At 39.2% G+C, this 21,295-nt stretch overlaps 1 protein-coding gene across 2 annotated transcripts in view; it reads right to left on the minus strand.

Moving 5' to 3' along the window:
• The window catches only part of RELN (reelin), a 499,373-nt gene that overhangs the window by 206,008 nt on the left and 272,070 nt on the right, over nt 1-21,295 (minus strand). For both annotated transcript variants that reach the window (XM_032873314.1, XM_032873313.1), the window contains exons 9-10: nt 6,173-6,269; nt 2,626-2,866 (exon numbers count right to left, since the gene is read on the minus strand). In XM_032873314.1, coding sequence (XP_032729205.1) covers nt 2,626-2,866; nt 6,173-6,269 — 338 coding nt within the window. The remainder of the gene's footprint in view (nt 1-2,625; nt 2,867-6,172; nt 6,270-21,295) is intronic.

A 21,295-nucleotide genomic window follows, 5' to 3' on the forward strand; every position in this document is an offset into this window, starting at 1 on the left:
ATCAGGGATAGTACTAAAGTACAATCCATTAAGAAAATGAATGGCTAATTAGATTAGTGTAACAGCTTGTAAAATAAGGCATAAAAATTGCATTTATAGAGTAGAGGGTACTGAGTCCAAATGATAAATGAGCATCATGGGAAAAGAATGTGAATCCCAGGCCCTGAGGTCCCCTTGTGTTTCCTGGGTTTTTGTGTTTTCTTGCCAATGTTGACAACATCAACAGAAATCCTTCTTAATCAAGCGGTAGTGGGATAGGATGTGGGATATCCTTACAAAAGTTCTTTCCTACACCCATATGAAAGGAATCCATGGACTCTCTTTCAAGGGACCACTAGGAATATGGACAAATTTCCATAAGGTTTACTGGGTGTTTTCTCACACCTAGTAAGGATGATGCCTGTTCCTAATGCTAGTCAATTAGTGTGATTTCATTGACTTCAAGTAAATTGTCTGGCACTTGATTTGTTAAACAAGAAGTTATGATGTCGGGGAGTTCCTTTAGAACCTTGATGGGTTCTAAATAATTTGGAATCATTTTTCTAGAATTTGAAAGCATTATTAAAAGGAGGTGAGCAGGGGCGCCTGGGTGGTTCAGTGGGTTAAAGCATCTGCCTTCGGCTCAAGTCATGATCTCAGGGTCCTGGGATCGAACCCCGCATCGGGCTCTCTGTTCGGTGGGGATCCTGCTTCCTCCTCTCTCTCTCTGCCTGCCTCTCTGCCTACTTGTGATCTCCGTCTGTCAACTAAATAAATTTTTCTAAAAATCTTAAAAAAAAAAAGGTGAGCATAAATGTTTATGTTCTACTTGCTGCTACTCCTGTAAGCTCACCTCCTTCGAGCAGCAGATTGTACCACTGAGTTGCATTTTAAAAAGTTCTCCAAGCTGTATTTACACTTTAATTTCATATATTGGAAACTTGAGAAAGTCCAGCTGAGGGTCTAATAGCATTCTTTATATTGCCTAGGCACAGTTTCTTCTTCTACACTCTCTGGGGAGGCAAGCCCATGACTTCAATGTTCATTCAAAAGGCTGATAATCGCCAAATTTCCTCTGAGTCCCTGATTTCTTTATCTAACCTCCACCAAATACTTCTTTTTGACTGTCCCTAGGATTATCAAGATCAACATAGCCACAAGGTCTGGTGGACCACAGTTAATAATACCATATTGCATCTTTGAAAGTTGCTAACAGATCCCGAAGTTCTCATCACAAGAAGAAAATTTTGTAAACAAGGGAGGTAATGGATATTAACAAAACTTATTGGGATGATCATTTCACAATATAAGTAAATATTAAATCATTACATGTCACACCTGAAGCTAAAATACTATTATCCATCAAGTGTATCTCCATTAAAGAAAAGATCGACATGTCCAGAGTGAATTCATCAACTTCTGTGAACCTGCTTCTCTTTCTGTGTTTCTTTTTTTTTTTTTAATTTTATTTATTTATTTGACAGAGAGAGATATCACAAGCAGGCAGAGAGGCAGGCAGAGAGAGAGGAAGGGAAGCAGACTCCCCGCCGAGCAGAGAGCCCGATGTGGGGCTCGATCCCAGGACCCTGAGACCACGACCCGAGCCGAAGGCAGAGGCTCAACTCACTGAGCCACCCAGGTGTCCCTCCTTCTGTGTTTCTTGTTTCCATGAATGGCACTGCCATCCACCCAGCTGCCCAAACCTTGTGCTCACCACTTGCTACCCCCTCATCATGTCAGGAAGTCCTGAATCTTCTCTATTCCCTCTCCTAAAAATCTCTGAAGTCCATCCACATTCTCCCCTACATCTGGCAAACAGGGTCTCCCACTGGATTTCTGTTACCAGCCCTCTAGATGGTTCCTCTACCTGCACTTTCTCCCTTCCATCCCATCTTCTGTCATTAAACATATATTTAAAAAGTCAAATCTGATGGGCAGACATACTTGGAGCAATTCAGCAACTCCCTTTAAGATAAAACTCAAACTCTATAGCAGTTTGCAAGATCTTCAAAGTTTGTCACTGGCCATATTTCCTGACTCAACTATCACAAGTCTCAACTCAAAATCTGTCAGACAAAAGTGAACACTGAATGTTGTCTAAGAACTGGCTTGTGCTCTTGCCATCTGGGCCTTATGTATATGATTTCTGATTCTAGAAACACTACTCCTCCGATCTGGCCAACTTCAAATTACCTTTTGGTCTCTGCCTAGATTCTCCATCTGGAGCACCTTCCTAATCCCTTGAGACTGGATCTGGTATTGAATATTGTACTTCCAGAGCTCTAAACTTACCCAGCAAATCATAGAAACTGTGCTGTTTTGTATTTGCATGTTGACACGTCTAACTACCCCCCATGAAGTTGACAACCATGTGAAGGGAAGAAACACATCTGTCTTTCTGTGGTTACATTCCCTAGGTTCAGCCCAGGACACGGCACAATGGGTCCTCAAAGATACTAAATGGGTGAATAAGTGAATGTTTTTTGGACCAATGACTCCCCATCTTTAAAAGAGAAGGTAACATAAATAAGAATATTACCTATTCCTTTATTAGTAGATTTGGTAAGAATAGTTACCTTTGTCTGATCTCATTGATTAAGCTTTAGGTTTTAAAGGGAAGGAGAAGAAACAAAAAAAGGCTCAAACCTTAATGGTAGCTCCTGGAAAAAAAAGCCAGTTGCCCGTGTCTACTGGATCAAGACTGTCTTCTAAAATAACTTGTCTGTGAGCTGAGTTGATGATCAGGATGTTATCTAAGGCCCAGCAGGCTTCATACACTTCGCCTACATGGAGACTTTCCTGCTTCCACTGGAACTGGATGTTCTCTCCTTTGGCATCTTCCGGAAGGTAGAGGATATGGATGATGGTGCTGACATTGGAAGGGGCTCTGGAACATATGGTGAGATGGGAATTGGTGCCATATAATGAAGAGCCACATAACAAATGAACAATAAAGGTCAACAGTATCCATTTTATCTTTCTTGTAGATCAAGTTTTTTAAATTAAGATCATAGTTTCATTAGCCTAACATGGTAGGTATGGCAAATTAAATATTCATACTCCCATAGCCCTTAAATCTTTTGGTATATGCTGATGATTAAGATGGTCCTACTAAGTAACGACAGTTTAAACATTAAACATCTTCAAGAGATCTTCTTTTAACACAAAGCAGACACCGAGTATATTCAAGTAAGCCAGTAAAGGAAAAATGGAAGAGAAAATGTCACACACTTCATGGCACCTGCAAAAAATCAAAGTGTCTCCAGCACAGTGTTTTGCATGTGGTAGACACTCAATCACAAAAAAATCAAAATCTCACAGTTGATTTTATTTTATTTCATTTTTCCCATGTATCACATTTACTGATTTCTACTTTAATCTCATTATGGTCAAAGATATACTTTGGTGATTACAATTCTTCCAAACTCTTAATGTTATCCTTTATCTCAGTGAATACTCCAACTGCCCTGAAGAGAATTTATATTTCTACTGTGGTTGAGTGGAGTGTCTACAAATGTTAACTGACTCAACTGACTGTTCAATTTTTTTAAACATTTTTGGTTATTGTTTTGTCTACTTGTTCTTTTTTTACAAATTATTTTTATTAACAGATAATGTATTATTTGCCCCAGGGGTACAGGTCTGTGAATCATCAGACTTACACATGTCACAGCACTTACCATGGCACATACCCTCCCCAATGTCCGTAACTCAACCACCCTTTCCATACCCCGCCCCCGGCAACCCTCAGTTTGTTTTGTGAGATTAAGAGTCTCTTATGGTTTGTCTCCCTCCTTCCTGATCCCATCCTTTATTTTTTAAATTAGCATATAATGTATTATTTGTTTCAGGGGTACAGGTCTGTGATTCATCAGTCTTATACAATTCACAGCACTCACCATAGCACATAACCTCCCCAATGTCCATCACCCAGCTACCCCATCCCTCCCACCCCCTCCACTCCAGCAACCCTGTTTGTTTCCTGAGATTAAGAGTCTCTTATGGTTTGTCTCCCTCTCTGGTCAGTTGATTTTATTTGATGCTAAAAAGAAAAAAACATACAAAAACTATAAAATTATCTTCTTAATCTTGATTCTTTCCTTGAAATTTTGTATCTATGAGAGACCACTGTATGCTGTTTCATAATCGGTGTTTAATAATAGTTATTTTATTTCTAATAACCAGGTACATTTTTGTTTTGTCTATATCAGTGTGAGATTTGCTATGAAAATTAAACATGCTATATAATTCTTTACAACTTGATGCAGCAGATCAATCTTTTAAAGCTTGATATAATTTAACATGATTTTTATAGTATGTCTGTTAGAATCTAGGCCCTTCTGCTATATGATAGAGTATTTTTATTAAATATTTTATTCTACCAAAGTAGAAACCTGCTATACTAAAAATGATTGCATAGCCAAGATTAAAAGTGGTACTAAAATGCAAACTAGTAGTACCCTGGGCTTACTATAAATCAGTTTTGAAAGGACCACAGAAAAGACATATTTTTCACTCACCGATGAAGCACATATATATCCAAAGAATTGTCAGTGTAGGTTATAGATGGTGTACCTTACCTTTGGAGGTAATCAGTTTCCTTTTCTTTTAAAATATTTCACAATGACTATGTTTTTAGGTTCAAAAAAGAATTTAAACCAATGAAAATAATGTATTTTAGTTTTAGGAAATGACTGAAAATATGTTCACTCTGATCACTACTGGTAAGGAAAATTTTGCATTAATGAGCATGAGAGTTTAGAGGATGGTTTAAAATTGAAAGTCTCATTTAGTGAAAAACCCAATGGAGTCAGCTGAATGTGATCTTAATATGTTGTAATTTAATGTGTATGTTGACTATTTGTCATATCAAAAATATGTAGCTGTTTTCCGTAAGAAATGTCTACTATAATTTACCTAAACTATGATACATAGCTATTGGATAGAGAAAAAAGAAGGTATGGATAAAATTTTCAATATGCTGCCTTGTTTACAGCCATTTATAAAAACAAGTATTTAATATGAATGCTTTTTCATAATAACTACTAGAAATTAGGAAGAATAGCAAAACGCTATTATAAAATTGACAGAGCAGGTAAGAGCTCAGCTTGTACCCGGTCCTTATAGATTATATGGCATCCTGCCTCGGAGAGAGACAGTCTATCAAAATCCATGAGGTAGAGTCACTTTACTCAGTTTCTGGTTGGAGTAGATTTTGGACATGTGACAGTTTTAAAAATCTGAAATATGTCTGGAAACTTTGTGCAGATTTGTTTAGCTTTAAAGACTAAGAACCTAATATTGACTCTTCTTCCCTAAATAAATCACAATTCTTTCAATAGGGAAATACAGTAAGGAAATTAGCATGTGAAGAAAGAAAACCGTACAAAACTGTTGGAAAAGGTTCTTCTTGAGTCATACAAATTTAAGAACGAAACCAATCAGATTTCACTACTTTATAAAAGTCCAAGGCAGTTTTCTTCCTTTAAATATCTTACCAGGCCTGAAATTAAGCATCCATTTGGAATTGTTTTATGATTTAAACTCTGTAGAAGGAGTAAATGTCATTTTTTTTTGCCAGTTTAGCCACATTTTTTCAACTTGAGTGAGCTTCTTCTTTAAGCATTCTACTTCATTCCTTTACTGAGGGATTTTTTTTTTTTAATAAAGAAAATGTAACAAAATGACTACAAGTTGCATCATAATTATGATAATAGAATTTTAGAACCTGCCTTTGGGAGGTTGGAAGGGAAATGACAGAACTAAAGATGAGATGCAAAAGCCCCAGGGCTATGAACTCATTACCATCCCAGGCTGGAAGGAATTTATGTGGTATTCTTGTATATTCCTAGGCCTCTGAGCCAGCCCATAGCCAGGCCACCTGGAGACTGGAGTGATGTTATTTTGTGGAGGATTCCATCCCAAAAGTCATTCTCCCAAGTGTGCTTTTACCAAAAATGGTTTGTTATAGCTACTACTAATCGTGGGAGGTTCTGAATGGAAAATGACACTTTTAACAATACTTCTTCAAAGTGGGCAGAGAGTAATGTGTGCAAGCAAGTAATTCAGCATAATTAACAACCACGATCTTTTTGATCGTGAAGAATAAAATCAGTAGTAGAATGAAGGCAAACGGGGAAGTAGAAATCCACTTAGGTCAGGATTCATGAAACTACCTGAAATGATAACAAACCTAATTCTCTCAAGCTGAATCCAGTCTGCAGTATTATTCTTGGCGTACGACACGATGATGCCGGGGTCGGAATAACTAAAGCGACAGGAACCTGAGCCTGTAAAGAAAATCACAATAAGTTTCAAAGTTAAAAAACAGTGTAACTGCCTATTATCCGTCCTCACAAATGTGAGACAAAGTTTTGTGACCATTTAAATATTTTTTTAACTGCTTCCCCATTCTTCCATCTATGCTGAAGTTTCTTTGGTTCTGCTTCAGTTATTGGTTCTGAGAAATACTATTAGATAAATAGCTTTAGGAATCAGGAAAAAGGCAAGAAAGCTGCAGATTTCTTGAGAGTCATAAACAATTCAACTAAGTCAAAATATAAACACTGAGTTCTATGCCAAGAAATAGCTAAATATTCTAGAATGATTAATAATGCCATTACAGTTCTTGCAAGTTAATATTAATTAATAGCGATCATATTAAATGGTAAAGAAGTCATTAAATTGAATGAGGACTAAAAACACTCTTCTTCTGTGTGTGTGTTATTCAAACGATTAGATAGCATGTGAGAAGCTAAGATACTGTAAAGAAAATTCAAGTACTAAATGAATGAGAACTGTATATTATTATTCTACTATAGCCCAACATAAAAGATTTAAAAGAAAGACTTTATACTCCATTGTGAACATTTGTGATGATTTCTCTCTGATTTTCCATATAGAAAATATGACCAAAGAAAGTTTTTAAAACCCTGACAAGGATTTTTTTCTACACGTTCAATGAATTCATAAAATAAAACATAGTATGACTATCATTTCAAAGATCTTCTCAGAATACCCCAAACAGCCATGAAACATATGCCAAAGTGACTGAATAGCAGGGTTTTTTTTTCATACTATATTAAAAACAAATGAAGCAACAGAATAAGAAATAGTGCGATTTATGTTTAACTTTCACCCATCTGCTAGAGGAGCCTCGGTTTCAGCAAATGGCATCTGTTGACGGCTTTTACATTTGTAGTTCTCAGGAGTTCCAAGCTTTAATAGACTCATTTATTTTATTTCAGTGGTGTTTAGTACAACACCAGTCAGTCTGCAATCGCCAGAGCTGGCAATGCGCTCAGAGGCCAAAAGGCAGCTTTCCCAGACTTATTCTCAGCCAAAATGTGGGCGCGAAAAGTACAAAAGAAAGGGTACTCGAAGGACAGGTCTCCAGCAGCCCTACGCTCAAACACAAACCCTCCTTATGCCATTCTGATCATTGCTAAATTTTACCTTCCATAAGCAGCTGCTTAAAATACCTATCAGGCTGTGAGGCAGGAATTGGAAGGGGCCAGGATTATGCAGGACCCACTACAACACAAACAACAGTAAGGACTGGCAGACAATCTGTTTATTTCAAAACAAAGTTCACATCAGACCCAAGAATTTCAATGGCATGTGTGTGCCTCCTTCATGTTGTATACACCCCAAGCTCTCAAAAGCAAATGTATAAGGTGAATCCTTGAAAAAAGAACAGGCAGAACAATGATCAAAAATGTTCCTTACAGAATTCAATTACTTGCAGACCGCTTTCAAATTACGGGAGAAGGACGGCTGACAAACATCAAAATGAATGTGTGTCCAAATCCGACCGCGATGACAACATGACTTCTCTCCTATCTCCTTAAGGTTCCATCTCAATGTTGGGAAATTCAGTTTATTAAAAAACACAAAGGCACCTGGCAGGGGACTCGACTTTCCTCAGCCACTTAGCCATTAAATGCTTGCATATCTAAAATATTAATATCTTTATGAATCCCTCTTCTCCTCAATATTGTCAGTAGACCCTCATTATCTTGGGCCAGGACTCTGCAAGAGTGATTAGTTAGCCTCTGTCTCCAGTCTCAGGCCCCCTCTCTGGCCACATTGTTGCCAGTGCTCTCCCTACAAGCAAATTGCATCAAGTTATGACCCCTAGACTCCTTCAACAATCACTCAGTACTTTCAGAGAAAACTTCACTTGCACCCACAGTGGGATGAAGGTACACAGTTCCTAGAGACCAGAGGTGTACCCTGCAAACAGAACTAGCCCAGGGTCATTGTAAAAGATTTCCATGTGCAAAGATGGTCAAAGAAGGGAAAGGGACTCCGACACAGGGATGGACAACTGGATACAAGGACCGGGGTGTGGGGTTCGAGGGGACAGTCCTGGACAAAGTACCTCCACGAGTCAGCTTTGGCTATCTGCCTCATTCTGAGGCCACCCGACCAAACTCCCATTCCAAATGGTGCCAGTCCAATGAGTAAATGATTCCCCACTCCCACTCTAAAGGTAGTTGTTCCGCATGTATTGGGTACAATTTTTCTTCACAGAAACCCTTCTGGATTGCAACCCCACTGTCTCCCAGACTTAAGCCAGCAGAACAAGATCTTCCTTGCCCAGACTGACAATGGTTCCTTGAGTCTGTGTGGGATGAGGGGAGGAAATCAGTTAATCAGTGTCCGTGTGCCCAGGTGGTTAATACCTGCTCCCGAATTCCCTGCACCCCTTCTCTGTGGTGAGGAGCTGTCACAGACCTCAAAGCACCCTTTACACAGTAAGGAGCCAGTGATAACCAGGTGCCACCTGCCACAGGTACCTCCTCCCTTTCCCTCTTAAACCAAAGACCTTTAATTGCCAACACTGGAATTCAAAACCAGGAAGACAAACCCAAATGTCAAACACAAAGTGTCTTCTTCTTGCAGATCCATTTTCTCCCCTCCAGATCCCTTCTGATGTCATCCTCTACTCTAAAGTAGCAAATTTGCAAGGATGGAGAGAACTGCAGAAGGAGGGAAGAGAATTCAGGATCATGGTTCTAAAATTACAGTCTGACAGCCACTAACGTAACTGGTCTAAAAAATCCAAATGCCTCCTTTGGTTCATGATGGGCAATGAAGGAAATAAAGTCCATTTAATTTCATTTCAGCCCACGGCAAGGGTACAAGCAACCTACAAAGTGATTAAGGGTTCCTCAAGTTTTGTATTAATAAATAAAGTCAGTGAAATTTTAGGATTTGTTGAGGATCCCAATCCAGCAGTCTAAGAAATCTGGCTCTCCTGTAAAGCTACACATAAAAGGTTACTGAAATACCTCGAGTGTTAGGGAGGACAGGACGTTTTGTGTTACAAGCACTTCATTAATATTGTTTTCAGTTGGTCTTGGTTGTCAGCTCTTGATTTTAAATTGACAAATAAATTGATAAGCGATAAAGGTAAGCCTACAGTTATTTACAGCAACTGTCATTGACATTATTATTAGTTATTTAGTGAACCCCACAGTATACAATGATGGATATTTTTACTAAAAATATTTCTAGTCTATTATTGTCCTATAGTTTCTTCTATGGATTAAGAAATACATGCATTGCAATATAAACATGAACCATCTTTACCCCTGTGCTAAAGAAGATATCTGCATAATGCCCTACAACTACTTTGCAACAGAATTAATGATGTCCTAAATTTATGCTACTGAGTTTGTGCTATTTTAATGACTTGCTTTGTATTATCAAGCTCATATAAAAATATTGGATTGTTTTTTAAATTTTTCATAATTTTATCTTATTTTTTTTCAGTGTTCCAAGATTCATTGTTTATGCAACACACCCAGTGCTCCATGCAATACATGCCCTCCTTAATACCCACCACCAGGTTCATCCATCCCACCATCCCCCTCCCCTCCAAAACCCTCAGTTTGTTTCTCAGAGCCCACAGTCTGTCATGGTTTTTCTCCCCCTCTGATTTCCCCCAACTCTCTTCTCCGCTCCATCTCCCAATGTCCTCTATGTTATTCCTTATGCTCCACAAGTCAGTGAAACCATATGATAATTGACTCTCTTTGCTTGACTTATTTCACTCAGCATAATCTCTTCCAGTCCCATCCATGTTGATGCAAAAGTTGGGTATTCATCCTTTCTGATGGAGGCATAATACTCCATTGTATATATGGACCACATCTTCTTTATCTATTCGTCTGTTGAAGGGCATCTTGGTTCTTTCCTCAGTTTGGCGACTGTGGCCATTGCTGCTATGAACATTGGGGTACAGATGGCCCTTCTTTTCACTACATCAGTATCTTTGGGGGTAAATACCCAGTAGTGCAATTGCAGGATCATAGGGTAGCTCTATTTTTAATTTCTTAAGGAATCTCCACACTGTTTTCCAAAGTGGCTGCACTAACTTGCATTCCCACCAAGAGTGTAAGAGCGTTCCCCTTTCTCCACATCCTCTCCAACACATGTTGTTTACTGTCTTGTTAATTTTGGCCATTCTAACTGGTGTAAGGTGGTATCTCAATGTGGTTTTGATTTGAGTCTCCCCGATGGCTAATGATGATGAACATTTTTTCATGTGTCTGTTAGTCATTTGTAATGTCTTCTTTGGAGAAGTGTGAGAATTTCAGACCAATATCCCTGATGAATATGGATGCCAAGATTCTCAACAAGATCCTAGCTAACAGGATCCAACAGTACATTAAAAAGATTATCCACCATAATGAGGTAGGATTTATCCCTGGGATGCAAGCATGGTTCAACATTCACAAATCAATCAATGTGATAGAACAAATCAGTAAGAGAAGAGAGAAGAACCACGTGGTCCTCTCAATTGATGCAGAAAAGCATTTGACAAGATACAGCATCCATTCCTGATTAAAATGATTCAAAATATAGGGATAGAGGCAACATTCCTCAACTTCATAAAATCTATCTATGAAAAACCCACAGCGATATCATCCTCAATGGGGAAAAGCTGACAGCCTTCCCTTTGAGATCAGGAACATGACAAGGATGTCCACTCTCATCACTGTTGTTCATAATTTTAATGTACAATCATAAGTCTGAGTTCATTCTTATTAGGTTAAGAATGCAATACACATAATTAAGAAAAACACAAACACAGACATGAATGACCTCATCTCTGTGTCCACATGATACCTGGTATCATGTTCTCCATCCATCAGACCAGTGTTTTCTGCTTGCCTCCTGTTTTAGCGGTTGAAATGTTTCCATTCTAATCAACGTGAACTTCCTCCTATGGTCTAGATCCCATCTTCTCCTGCTCCTTAAAATTTCCCCTTTCTTTTTCCTGAATCATCCATGAGTTTCCCAGATCATTCCTGTCATCATACAAACATCTCAGAAACATACAAAGCATCTCCCATCTTTAAAACTTTCTTGATGTCGCTCTCTTTCTTCTCCTTCTCATTCTATTTTTGTTCGCCTGTACAGCAAAGCTCCTCTGAAGGGTTATCCAGTGATTGCTGATACATCTTCACATCCTATTTTCTTCTTCCCACCCCTGCCACCTCCTCACAGGCTCCTGCTCTCAAGCGCTACCCTGAAACTCACTGGGGCAGGGAGGGGGAGGTCCATGTTGCCCAATCAACAGATCCCAGATTCAAGTTACTTGACTTCTCAGCCAGAGTTGTCACAGTCAATCTCTGCCTTTCTCCCCTTGGCTTCCCTCACCTTCTCGATTTCTTCCCCATTTACTGGCTGCCGATTCTCAGTCTCCTTCATTTCCCATTTCCTTCTTGACCTCAAACTGTTTTCACGCCTTTCTCTTCTCTTACCTACAACGCCTCCTTTGATGAGCCTTCTACTTTCAAGGCTTTAAATAATATCTACAACAGATAATACGCAGGATTATGCCTCCCATGACGTTCACCTTTATAGATCTAAACTGCTATTTATCATCCCTAATGAACATCTCAAACCCACTACATCAAAATTGGAACTATTGGTTTTCTGCTTCCCCAGTAGCCACGATTCTTTCCATTTCAAATGAAACCACCCCACATGCTCAAACAAACAAATGAAAAAAAAAATCTAGGAGTCATCACTGGTTGCCCCCTTTGCCTCAAGTCCCATTTCAGCCCACCAGACTCTGCTGGGAATTCTGTCCCCCAAATATTATTCAGTTTATACCCCTCTTGACTGCTACCGCCTGTCAAGTCATGAGCATGTCTTGGTGATTTTCTTGTTCCCCCTTTTGTCCCCCTGCCATCCATCATCCTCACACCAATCATGGAGGGGTCTTTTAAAATGTTTTAACAATCGTACTGTTTCTTGCTTAAAACCGTCTCAAGGCTTCTCAGCACCCTAGGAACAAAAGGGTGAGCCCCTCATCTTGATATATAAAGTTCTTCATGATCTGCTATACCAATGATGCTTGGTACACAGTAGGAGCTCAATAAATTCTCATCTTAGACCATTCCTTGTACCACTCTTCCTCTCGTTTATTATGTTCCAGCCATAAAGTGCTCTGGACTATCTTTCTCTTCCCAGTGGAGAATCCCTGGGATGAACACACCATCATCCCGGGGTTTCTCCACTCCTTTTCTCTGCCTGAGAGTACACTTATGATGTCAATTTCCTTACACCCATTGTCTCATCATTCCATTCATATCTTTCCCCATGGAGTCTCTCCTGCCTGGGTCCCTCTTCTCCCTCAGGTATTCTGTGCAAATGTCACCTCCTCAAAGAAGTCTTCCATGAGCACTCACTCTAGATTAGTCTATCCCAATCACCAACCATCCTCCATCCTATCACTCAGCTTTGTATTATTCATAGTAACCTCAGTATTTAAATTTATTGTGTTTATTTAATCATTTACTTGCTCATTGCCCATATCCTGTTAGGGTGCAACTCCATCAGAGTAGGAACTGCGTCTGTCTTGCCCATTACTTATGTCCCTAGTACCCACAATGATGCCTGGTACACAGCAGGAGCTCAAAAAACTAAGGCTGGATCAACAATAAGTTTGCTGTAATTTATTTACTTCAAATTCTCCATTTCTTCATTTTTTACTGAAGTATGTTTCTACTAAAAACTAGGTTTTTACCCGACTGGGTGGCTCATTCGGTTAAGCATTTGCCTTCAGCTCAGGTCATGATCTCAGGGTCCTGGGATCGAGTCCAGCATCAGGCTCCCTGCTCAGCGGGGAGCCTGCTTCTCCATCTCCCTCTGCCTGCCGCTCTTCCCCCTGGTACTCTCTCTCTGTCATATAAATAAACAAAATCTTAAAAAAAAAAAAAAAAGGAACTAAGACAGTAGATGACACTTAAGGACTTTTGACTTGCCTTCAAGAGTCAAAGTGAAAAGACACTTAACAGCCATGCTTTAGGATACTGGGATGCTCATTTCCTCACCACAGATGAACTCTGGTACTGTTGTTTAGTCACCTGGGTAATAATTCCCCCAAATTAATTAGAAGATGCCCTAAGAGGACTTCACTGGTTCCATAATCCAGTCTGCTTTCAGAATAAAAATATCAGAGACAAATTACATGAGTAATTATGGTCCATTTTTGTCAGCCAGATAAAGTAATGTGAAGAATAATGATAGCCAGATGAGTTATTTTGCTTATTAGTAAAGCCTTATTATAATGGCCCAGCCTAATTGAAAATAAGCCATTTGCAAAGTCATACAAGGTAGTCATAAGCCACGTAGAGTATCACCCCCAAGGCACAAGTTCTGACCTCTCCATCAGGAATCAGTTTCTATCGCATGAAAAGGTTTCTCAAATGTAGTTATCTTCTTGATTTGTGACATTATCTTGTCTCTTTAAGTTGATTTATTTCATTTCTATTGGAATATTTGAATACATTAACATTGTTTTATTTTAGTTTTTGTTTAGAGAGAGAGTGTGTGGTAGGGGAGGGACAGAGGGAGAGAGAGAATCTTAAGCAGGCTCCACGCCCAGTGTGGAGCCCAATGAGGGGCTGGACCTCACAACCCTGAGATCATGACCTGAGCTGAAACCAAGAGTTGGCTTCCCAACCAATGAGCCACCCAGGCACCCCTGTGTCATATAGATTTAAACATAGCTTATTTAATTTGTCTCATATGAGGGAAGTCTTCATGATAGTAAAATCAGTGTTTGTTAGCATTACTGATAGTTCTATGTAATTTCTTACTTTACTTTTTTAGAGTGAAATATCTTCTGATACAAGTTATCTTTCAGAAAGGAAAGTCTGCATGGGGTGTAGGAGGTGGGGTGCCAAGTTATGATCTGGGTTTGGACACTTCTTAGCTACATGACCTTGGGGATGTCATTTATTCTGTGCCCAGTTTCCATGTTTGTGAAACATGGAATAATAATAGCAATCTCTTCATAAAACTAATGTGAAGATTAAGGAGTTAACACATGAAACGTGCCTAGGAAATCGTTCTTGGCCCACACTATTTAACAGATTTCAGCTATGATTCGGTATTTTTTGTTTCACTTCACAAATTCATTTATCCTAGAAAAGGAACACATTTCTGACCATACTTGTTCTTAGGCTAAATATTAAATTGAATTATTGTTTATCAAAGAACTTATAGTGCATTTTTCCTATGGCATCTTATATTTTGGTGCTATTTCTAGGCTCTTCAGTAGAAATGCTATAAATTCAACACAGAAATAAAATCTGAAACTAAAATGAATAAACTACTTGTTTGTTGGCATTACTGGTAAATGTATTGTTGGGGAAGAGAAGAGACTACCTGATAAGAAACAGAAGGCTCTTTGGGAGAAGGATAGCAAGACAAATCGGTAGAAGCAGATCCATTTCATAAGATCCATATAATTGTTGGAGTGGAGTTGAAAATTTGATTTTACAGTTCCTAGTATCCAAACACAACTGAAAATCTGACGATAAAGAAAATAAGTTCTAATAACTCAAGAGAACAATAATGGTTGCTATGAACAGGTAAGTACCACTATGTACATGCCTTCTTTACAAGGAAGGAAACAGAGGCAAAGAGAAGTTAAGAAATGTACTGAGGAGTTATTGGGATTCAGAATTAGAAAGACCAGAACCACACTTTTGATCACTTCACTGTAACTGCTTCTGGTGAACAAAAGCACCCTTAAAAAAATTTATATATATATATATATATATATGGCTACATTTTCACGTGTCACAACAGGTTGGGACAGGTTTCTGTACTGTGACTTCTACTCAGGCTTATGACTTGAGACCTTAATGGCCAGTTCTTGGTACAGAGAAGAAAATCTAAAAGACTGAACCACTGCTAGCCTAAATATCCTGCCAGTCACCAACTCTGCTTTCAGGTTTTACAATAGGAGATGAATGAAATTGCACCCAGAAGAAATGACACGTTGGGGAGTCTGAGGGGCTCAGTCGGTTGAACATCCAACTCTTGATTTCAGCTCAGGTCATGATCTCCTGGTCGTGAGATTGAAGCCTGCATCAGGCTCCATGCTCAGCATGGAGTCTGTTTGAGATTCACTCTTTCCCTCTCCCTCTGCTCCTCCCCAACAAGTCTGTGCTCTCTCTCTCGAGTAAATAGATAAATAAATAAATAAATAAATAAATCTATCTTTAAAAAAGAAAGAAAGAAACATGTTTACTTGGGCATCATGTTCTTTGCAGGTGCCCTGAAGATCCCTCTCCTTCCCTTGTCCCACAGCCAGCCACCCAAACCTCTGGACCCTTCTCTCCTGCATATTTATTACATTGCTACTTTTCCTTTACCTTCACCACTACCTCCTTAGATCAGCTCTCACCCCCAGACTAATGTGATAACCTCATGACTGCGTTCCCAGAACAAACACAAAGGTTGACCTTCCTCCAAAGAGTTCCACTGTTGTTCACTTTTAAATCTATAGAAAGGGGGCGCCTGGGTGGCTCAGTGGGTTAAAGCCTCTGCCTTTGGCTCAGGTCATGATCCCAGCGTCCTGGGATCGAACCCCACATCAGGCTCTCTGCTCAGCAGGGAGCCGGCTTCCTCCTCTCTCTCTGCCTACTTGTGATCTGCCTGTCAAATAAATAAGTAAAATCTTTAAAAAAAAATCTATAGAAAGGCATTTCAAAGAGATTTCTTTTAGAAGTTTTGCATTCCAAAAAAAGCAATATCCAAACATTTCCCAATTTAGACTATTTTAATTATGTGAAAAGCATTCACCTGATATAATACTGCAATCAGGATTAAATTTAAGATACCAGATAATCCACATTTGTATTCTAAATAACAAATTCCATAATAACTTGTAAATCTGTTTCTGAAATAATCACTTACCATAAAGAAACCATTAATATTTACAAGTATTAAACAGCATCTATTACTGTAAAAGTAAAAGAATTTTAAAAAAGGGCAAAGCTTATTTCTCTATGGCGGCTTCCTTTCATTGTCTGATCCATGAATCATCTTCCTCAATTTAAAATTATGACTGAAATTGGTATCAACTTCTACCCTGGTTATATTTACATAGTATACTACCCTTAGTATAATTTAGAAAAAAAGAGACAAGCAACTTTCCACTTCTGTTATATGGAGCCAGGCCAAGATGATTACTCCATCAACCAACCAATTAATCAATGAGTCGATCAATTGTCACAAGTAGTTCCCATGTCAGAGGTACATGTGAACTCAAAAGCCTAGTTAACGTTCTTGTGATGAAGTCCCTTCTTTCTCTTGACTTTGGCTGTCATTCAGGGAAAAAGAAAATGCACACCCTTTGAGCAACCTTTGCTACCTAAGAAGCAAAATATCATTTAGTGCTCACATTTACATAAGGCTCTTGTGGGGCCACAATGGCACTCTGTGTGGCTCTGACATTGGCTGGTCCTTCTACCAAGCTAACTCTCTTACACAATTCGGGCTTCTGCTCAGTGGTTACGCCCTCGGGAGACTTCTCCCAGTCACTCCAATAAAGCGCTACCCCTCACTTGCTGGCCCTGATGTGTTTTCTTCATCGCATTTATTACTTGCTGACATATTCATTCCTCTGATGGTTGCCTCCCCTCATCAGAATGCCGGCTTAACCTAGGCAAACATTTTGTCTTGAAAATCCCATCTCCCCACGTCGCACTCTGCACTGACCATGGAGCCTGCTTAAGATTTTCTCTCTGCCTCTGCCCCTCCTCCCCCCTCCTCTCCACCACTACTCTCTCTCTCTCAAATAAATAAATACAATCTTAAAAAACAAAAAAAGGAAAAGTGCATGAAATAAATCTAGGAGTCAGTAAAACTTTAGGAATAAAGTCTTGGAAATACAATGATACCACTATCAACTTTAAAAAGAAATCTTATTTAAATAATTTTTTCTTTCTCTTCCATTGTTATTTACTTATTAAAAATCTTATTAAAGTATAATTAACATACAGTGTTACACTAGTTTTAGGTGTATAATGCAATGACTCAACAATTCTGTACATTACTTGGTGCTCCTCATGGGAAGTGTGGTTTTATTGCCTCTTGTACACTTCTCAGCAGATTAAGGAGATAGGGTTCACTTATAGCCTTGGTCCACCAACACAGACACTGTCACTTTTTATTTATTTATTTATTTATTTTAGAGAGGGGAAATAGAGAGAGAGTATAAGCAGGGGGAGGGGGAGAGGGAGAGAAAGGGAATCTCAAGCAGACTCCCTGCTGAGTGCAGAGCCTGATAACATGGGCTCAGTCTCATGACCCTAAGATCATGACTGGAGCTGGAATCAAGCATTGGACAGTTGACCAACTGAGCCACCCGGGGGCCCTGAGACTGACACTCTTACAGGAGTCTCTCTGGCTCCTAAAGTTTTTAACTCCTTTAGTTTTTAACTAAAATAGACATCACAAGCCTATGTTCAGACACAATGTTTTTCTTAATTAACTCCTACTTTGTTCTTGTCACACAGTCCTAGGATTTAGGACCACAGGGGGAAGGCACTTAAGAGTCATGAAGATGAACACTCTCACTTGACAAACCAGTTGCCAGAGGTCTGTACAGCTCTTAGCACTTGCCCAAGGTTATGTGGCAAGATCAACTGGCAAAGAAGGACCATGGGGCCTGACTCCCAATCCAGTGCTCTATTCCCTTCCCTGTTTATACCAACAGCCAAAGTTGTCTATCAATAAACACGAGCCTTAGAGACAACGGAAATATGCGGTATAATATTATGACTGTAAAGAATACATGATTTAAAATATCTACACTTAAAAAGTACTATTTTGCATTAATGATTTGGATTAATAATTTATTGGGAATCAGAACACTAGCTGCAGCAGTACGTAGAAATCTCCATGGGCCTTACACATGACTTCTGAGATAAACAAAACAATAGAATGTTAAGTAAAGGGGAGGTGGCATTTGCAGTTGAGGCAACTTGCAGAAAGCTATGAAAGAAGAATGGAAATGACATACGTTTATCAGAGTGTAAACATACAGTCATCAATACAACTAAATAAATGTAATACTCAATTCTAACATGTTGGTGTAGACAGGATTAGTGTAGACACCTCTGGATTTACTATGAAGCTCCAAATTCAGGGCCCCTCCCATTTGTGAGCGACTCCCAAGGCTCTGGGAGGATCTCCAGCAATGTGTTCACATGACTGTGTTTTATAGTATTTGCTACTTTTTAAATACTTAAATTTAATTAACATATAATGTATTATTGGTTTCAGAGGTACAGGTCTATGATTCAACAGTCTTATAGAGTACCCAGTGCTCATTACATCACATGTCCTCTAATGTTCCTTACACAGTTACCCCATCCCTCCAGCTACTGATATTTTTTTAAAGATTTTATTATTTATTTGAAAGACAGCCAGCAAGAGAGCAAAAGCAGGGGTATGGGCAGAGGGAGAAGCAGACTCCCTGCCAAGCAAAGAGTCCCACGTGGGGCTCGATCCCAGGACCCCGGGATCATGATCTTAGCCGAAGGCAGTTGCTTAACTGACTGAACCACCCTGGTGCCCCCATATTTGCTACTGATTAAGACCAGCATCTCCACTCTGCCTATCCCTCACCATATTCCCCTCATGCTGGATAGTGTTGGAGCAGCCATAGCTGCTTTTGAGATTCAGCTAAGGAGAGGTTAAGTTTGAAAATGGGTTATCTTGATTTAGTGTGATATTGTTATGTAGTTATGCAGGTCACTTCTATTTCATAGTATAGTCATTCTCAGCATAGAAAGAGTTTCCAGGGTGCAACTGGGTGGCTCAGTCAGTTAAGCATCTACCTTTGGCTCAGGTCATGATCCTGGGGTCCTGGGATCGAGTCCTGCATTGGGCTTGTTGTTCAGCAGGAAGTCTGTTTCTCCCTCTCCTACTGTCTCTCCCCTCACTTGTGTGCACTCTCTCTCTCTCTCTCTCTCAAATAAATACATAAAGTCTTAAAAAAAAAAAAGAGCTTTCAGGTACACTCCTGCAGTCCACTGGGCTGATGTACCTGGCATTGTGATTCAAGGACAATGGTGACAAACTGTTTACTGAGTGATGGCAATTCAAGAGTAATTAAGCCTACTGACTCCAAGAAAAGTTAAGAAGCCCCAAAATCTTACAGTTCATACTTGAAAGAAGTAAGATAAGGATTTTTCAATCTGATGATGATCCTACACATTTAAAGGACATTATCAAAAAGGAGTTGTGAAGGGAAAATGTTAATAATTACCCCCCAAAACCAAAAACAAAGCAAAACCCCTCTGACCCACCAAGCTAGAAGCAGAATTATCTTTCCATTCCTTCTATAGAAAATATAAAATTGTCATTGGAAGAGGTGATTTGAGACTATTCAGCCAAAAATTCCAAGGAAAAAAGTGTTATAGAGCATTTCAGTCAGTTAATAAAGATACTACACTATATTTGCAGATTTGTGGTTTGGGGGTATTGTTAGCTTCTAAAAATGTATTGTGATTTCTTTTTTCATTCTAAATAAATACATTTGCACCTAATTTTGAATGTGTGATTGTGTATGCTTTTCCTCAAAGAGATCCTTGCCCTTCCCCAAAATTCTATAAGCTTCCAATATGGACTCATAAAACCTGAACCCTGTTCAAGAGCACACACTTCATGCGCCTTCCTGCCTTTCATAAATGTCTTAGATCACAGGTCCGAAAGCACTAGATCAGTCTAGATTGCATAGGACATTTTCCACGTTGCTTAGCATAGCGCATTGAAGCAATATATAAATGTATTTTCATGCAGGACAACATTTAAAAAGCCAATGGCAAGTTATCATTTCTTCTCTGTTACTTAAGGCAGATTTGGCCCAATGCAAACATTCTTAAAAGGAAATGATCCCAGTATACCTGCATTAGGATTGATGAAGTGACTTTTAAATAATTGTTTTCTTACCTTAGACCCAGGCCACTCTCTTTTGGCCTCTGCCAAAGTTGAACCTGAATGCAATGTACGTTGACCTTCTTTGAACCTCAGGGGCTCAGCAGAAGTCCCAGAGAACCTGGACTTTCTGGGTCTTGCTCACCCGGAGTGCTTCTGAGCAGTGCTGACTGAGAAGACCTCCCAGTGCTGTCAGAGTTTATAAGCCAGGAAGACATGAACACAAGAGTGGGTAGCAATTATGTGCCAGTGCACGAAGCCCCTAGGAAGCACTTGGAAAACCTGTGCCCTGCGCACTAGCCCATTAAGCACAACACACATGTATGGTGATTGCAAATACCTCCTAGAGCCAGGAAGTTTCCCAAACTCACAAAGGAACTTTTCCCTCTCTCCCCATCTCTCCTGGGTAGTGAAACCATCAAAACAAACTTAAAAATTGCTTAATTTGGTATAAAATCAAGGCCACTTAAAAAAAAAACAGAAATATTAGTAATTTCTTCTGTTAAGAATTTAAGATTTATTTCCTTCCTCAGACTCATAGCCATGCAGGCCCATAATCCCTTGCAGGAAGACGAATTTCAGGATCCAAATTACTTACATAATTAATGTATGGATTTCACAAAGGCAATGTGGTGCACAGAACCACAAGTTCGGCAGCAACCCTAGCAAAGTCTAGGGCAACGCTCGGCAATCACATTAGTATTTCTGCAGTGAAATGCAGGAAGATCTCATAAGTAATATGTAGAAATGAAGATTATGAGTAGCTTTAAATTATTTCAAGTCAGGATTTGCTGACAGATGAATCCAGGTCATGTTAAGCTTTGCCATCATGTATTTTTTTTTTTTTTTTAATAGGCTTATGGTGGTTTTTTTTTCCTGAGGTTTTTTTTTTTTTTTGGTAATACAGAATTACAGATCAGGGACAGTGAGCCTGTATCTCCAGGAGCTCTATTTCCTTTTACTCTTATGGTAGAAAGATAAATCATACGGTTTTAGTCTCTCAACGCCCAGGTCATTTTATTTTTATTTGGTTATGCCCTTCTCCAGAAAGCCC

This window comes from Lontra canadensis, unplaced genomic scaffold (assembly GCF_010015895.1).
Source record: "Lontra canadensis isolate GAN:19392208 unplaced genomic scaffold, GSC_riverotter_1.0 scaffold48, whole genome shotgun sequence".
Classification (NCBI taxonomy): Eukaryota; Metazoa; Chordata; class Mammalia; order Carnivora; family Mustelidae; genus Lontra; species Lontra canadensis.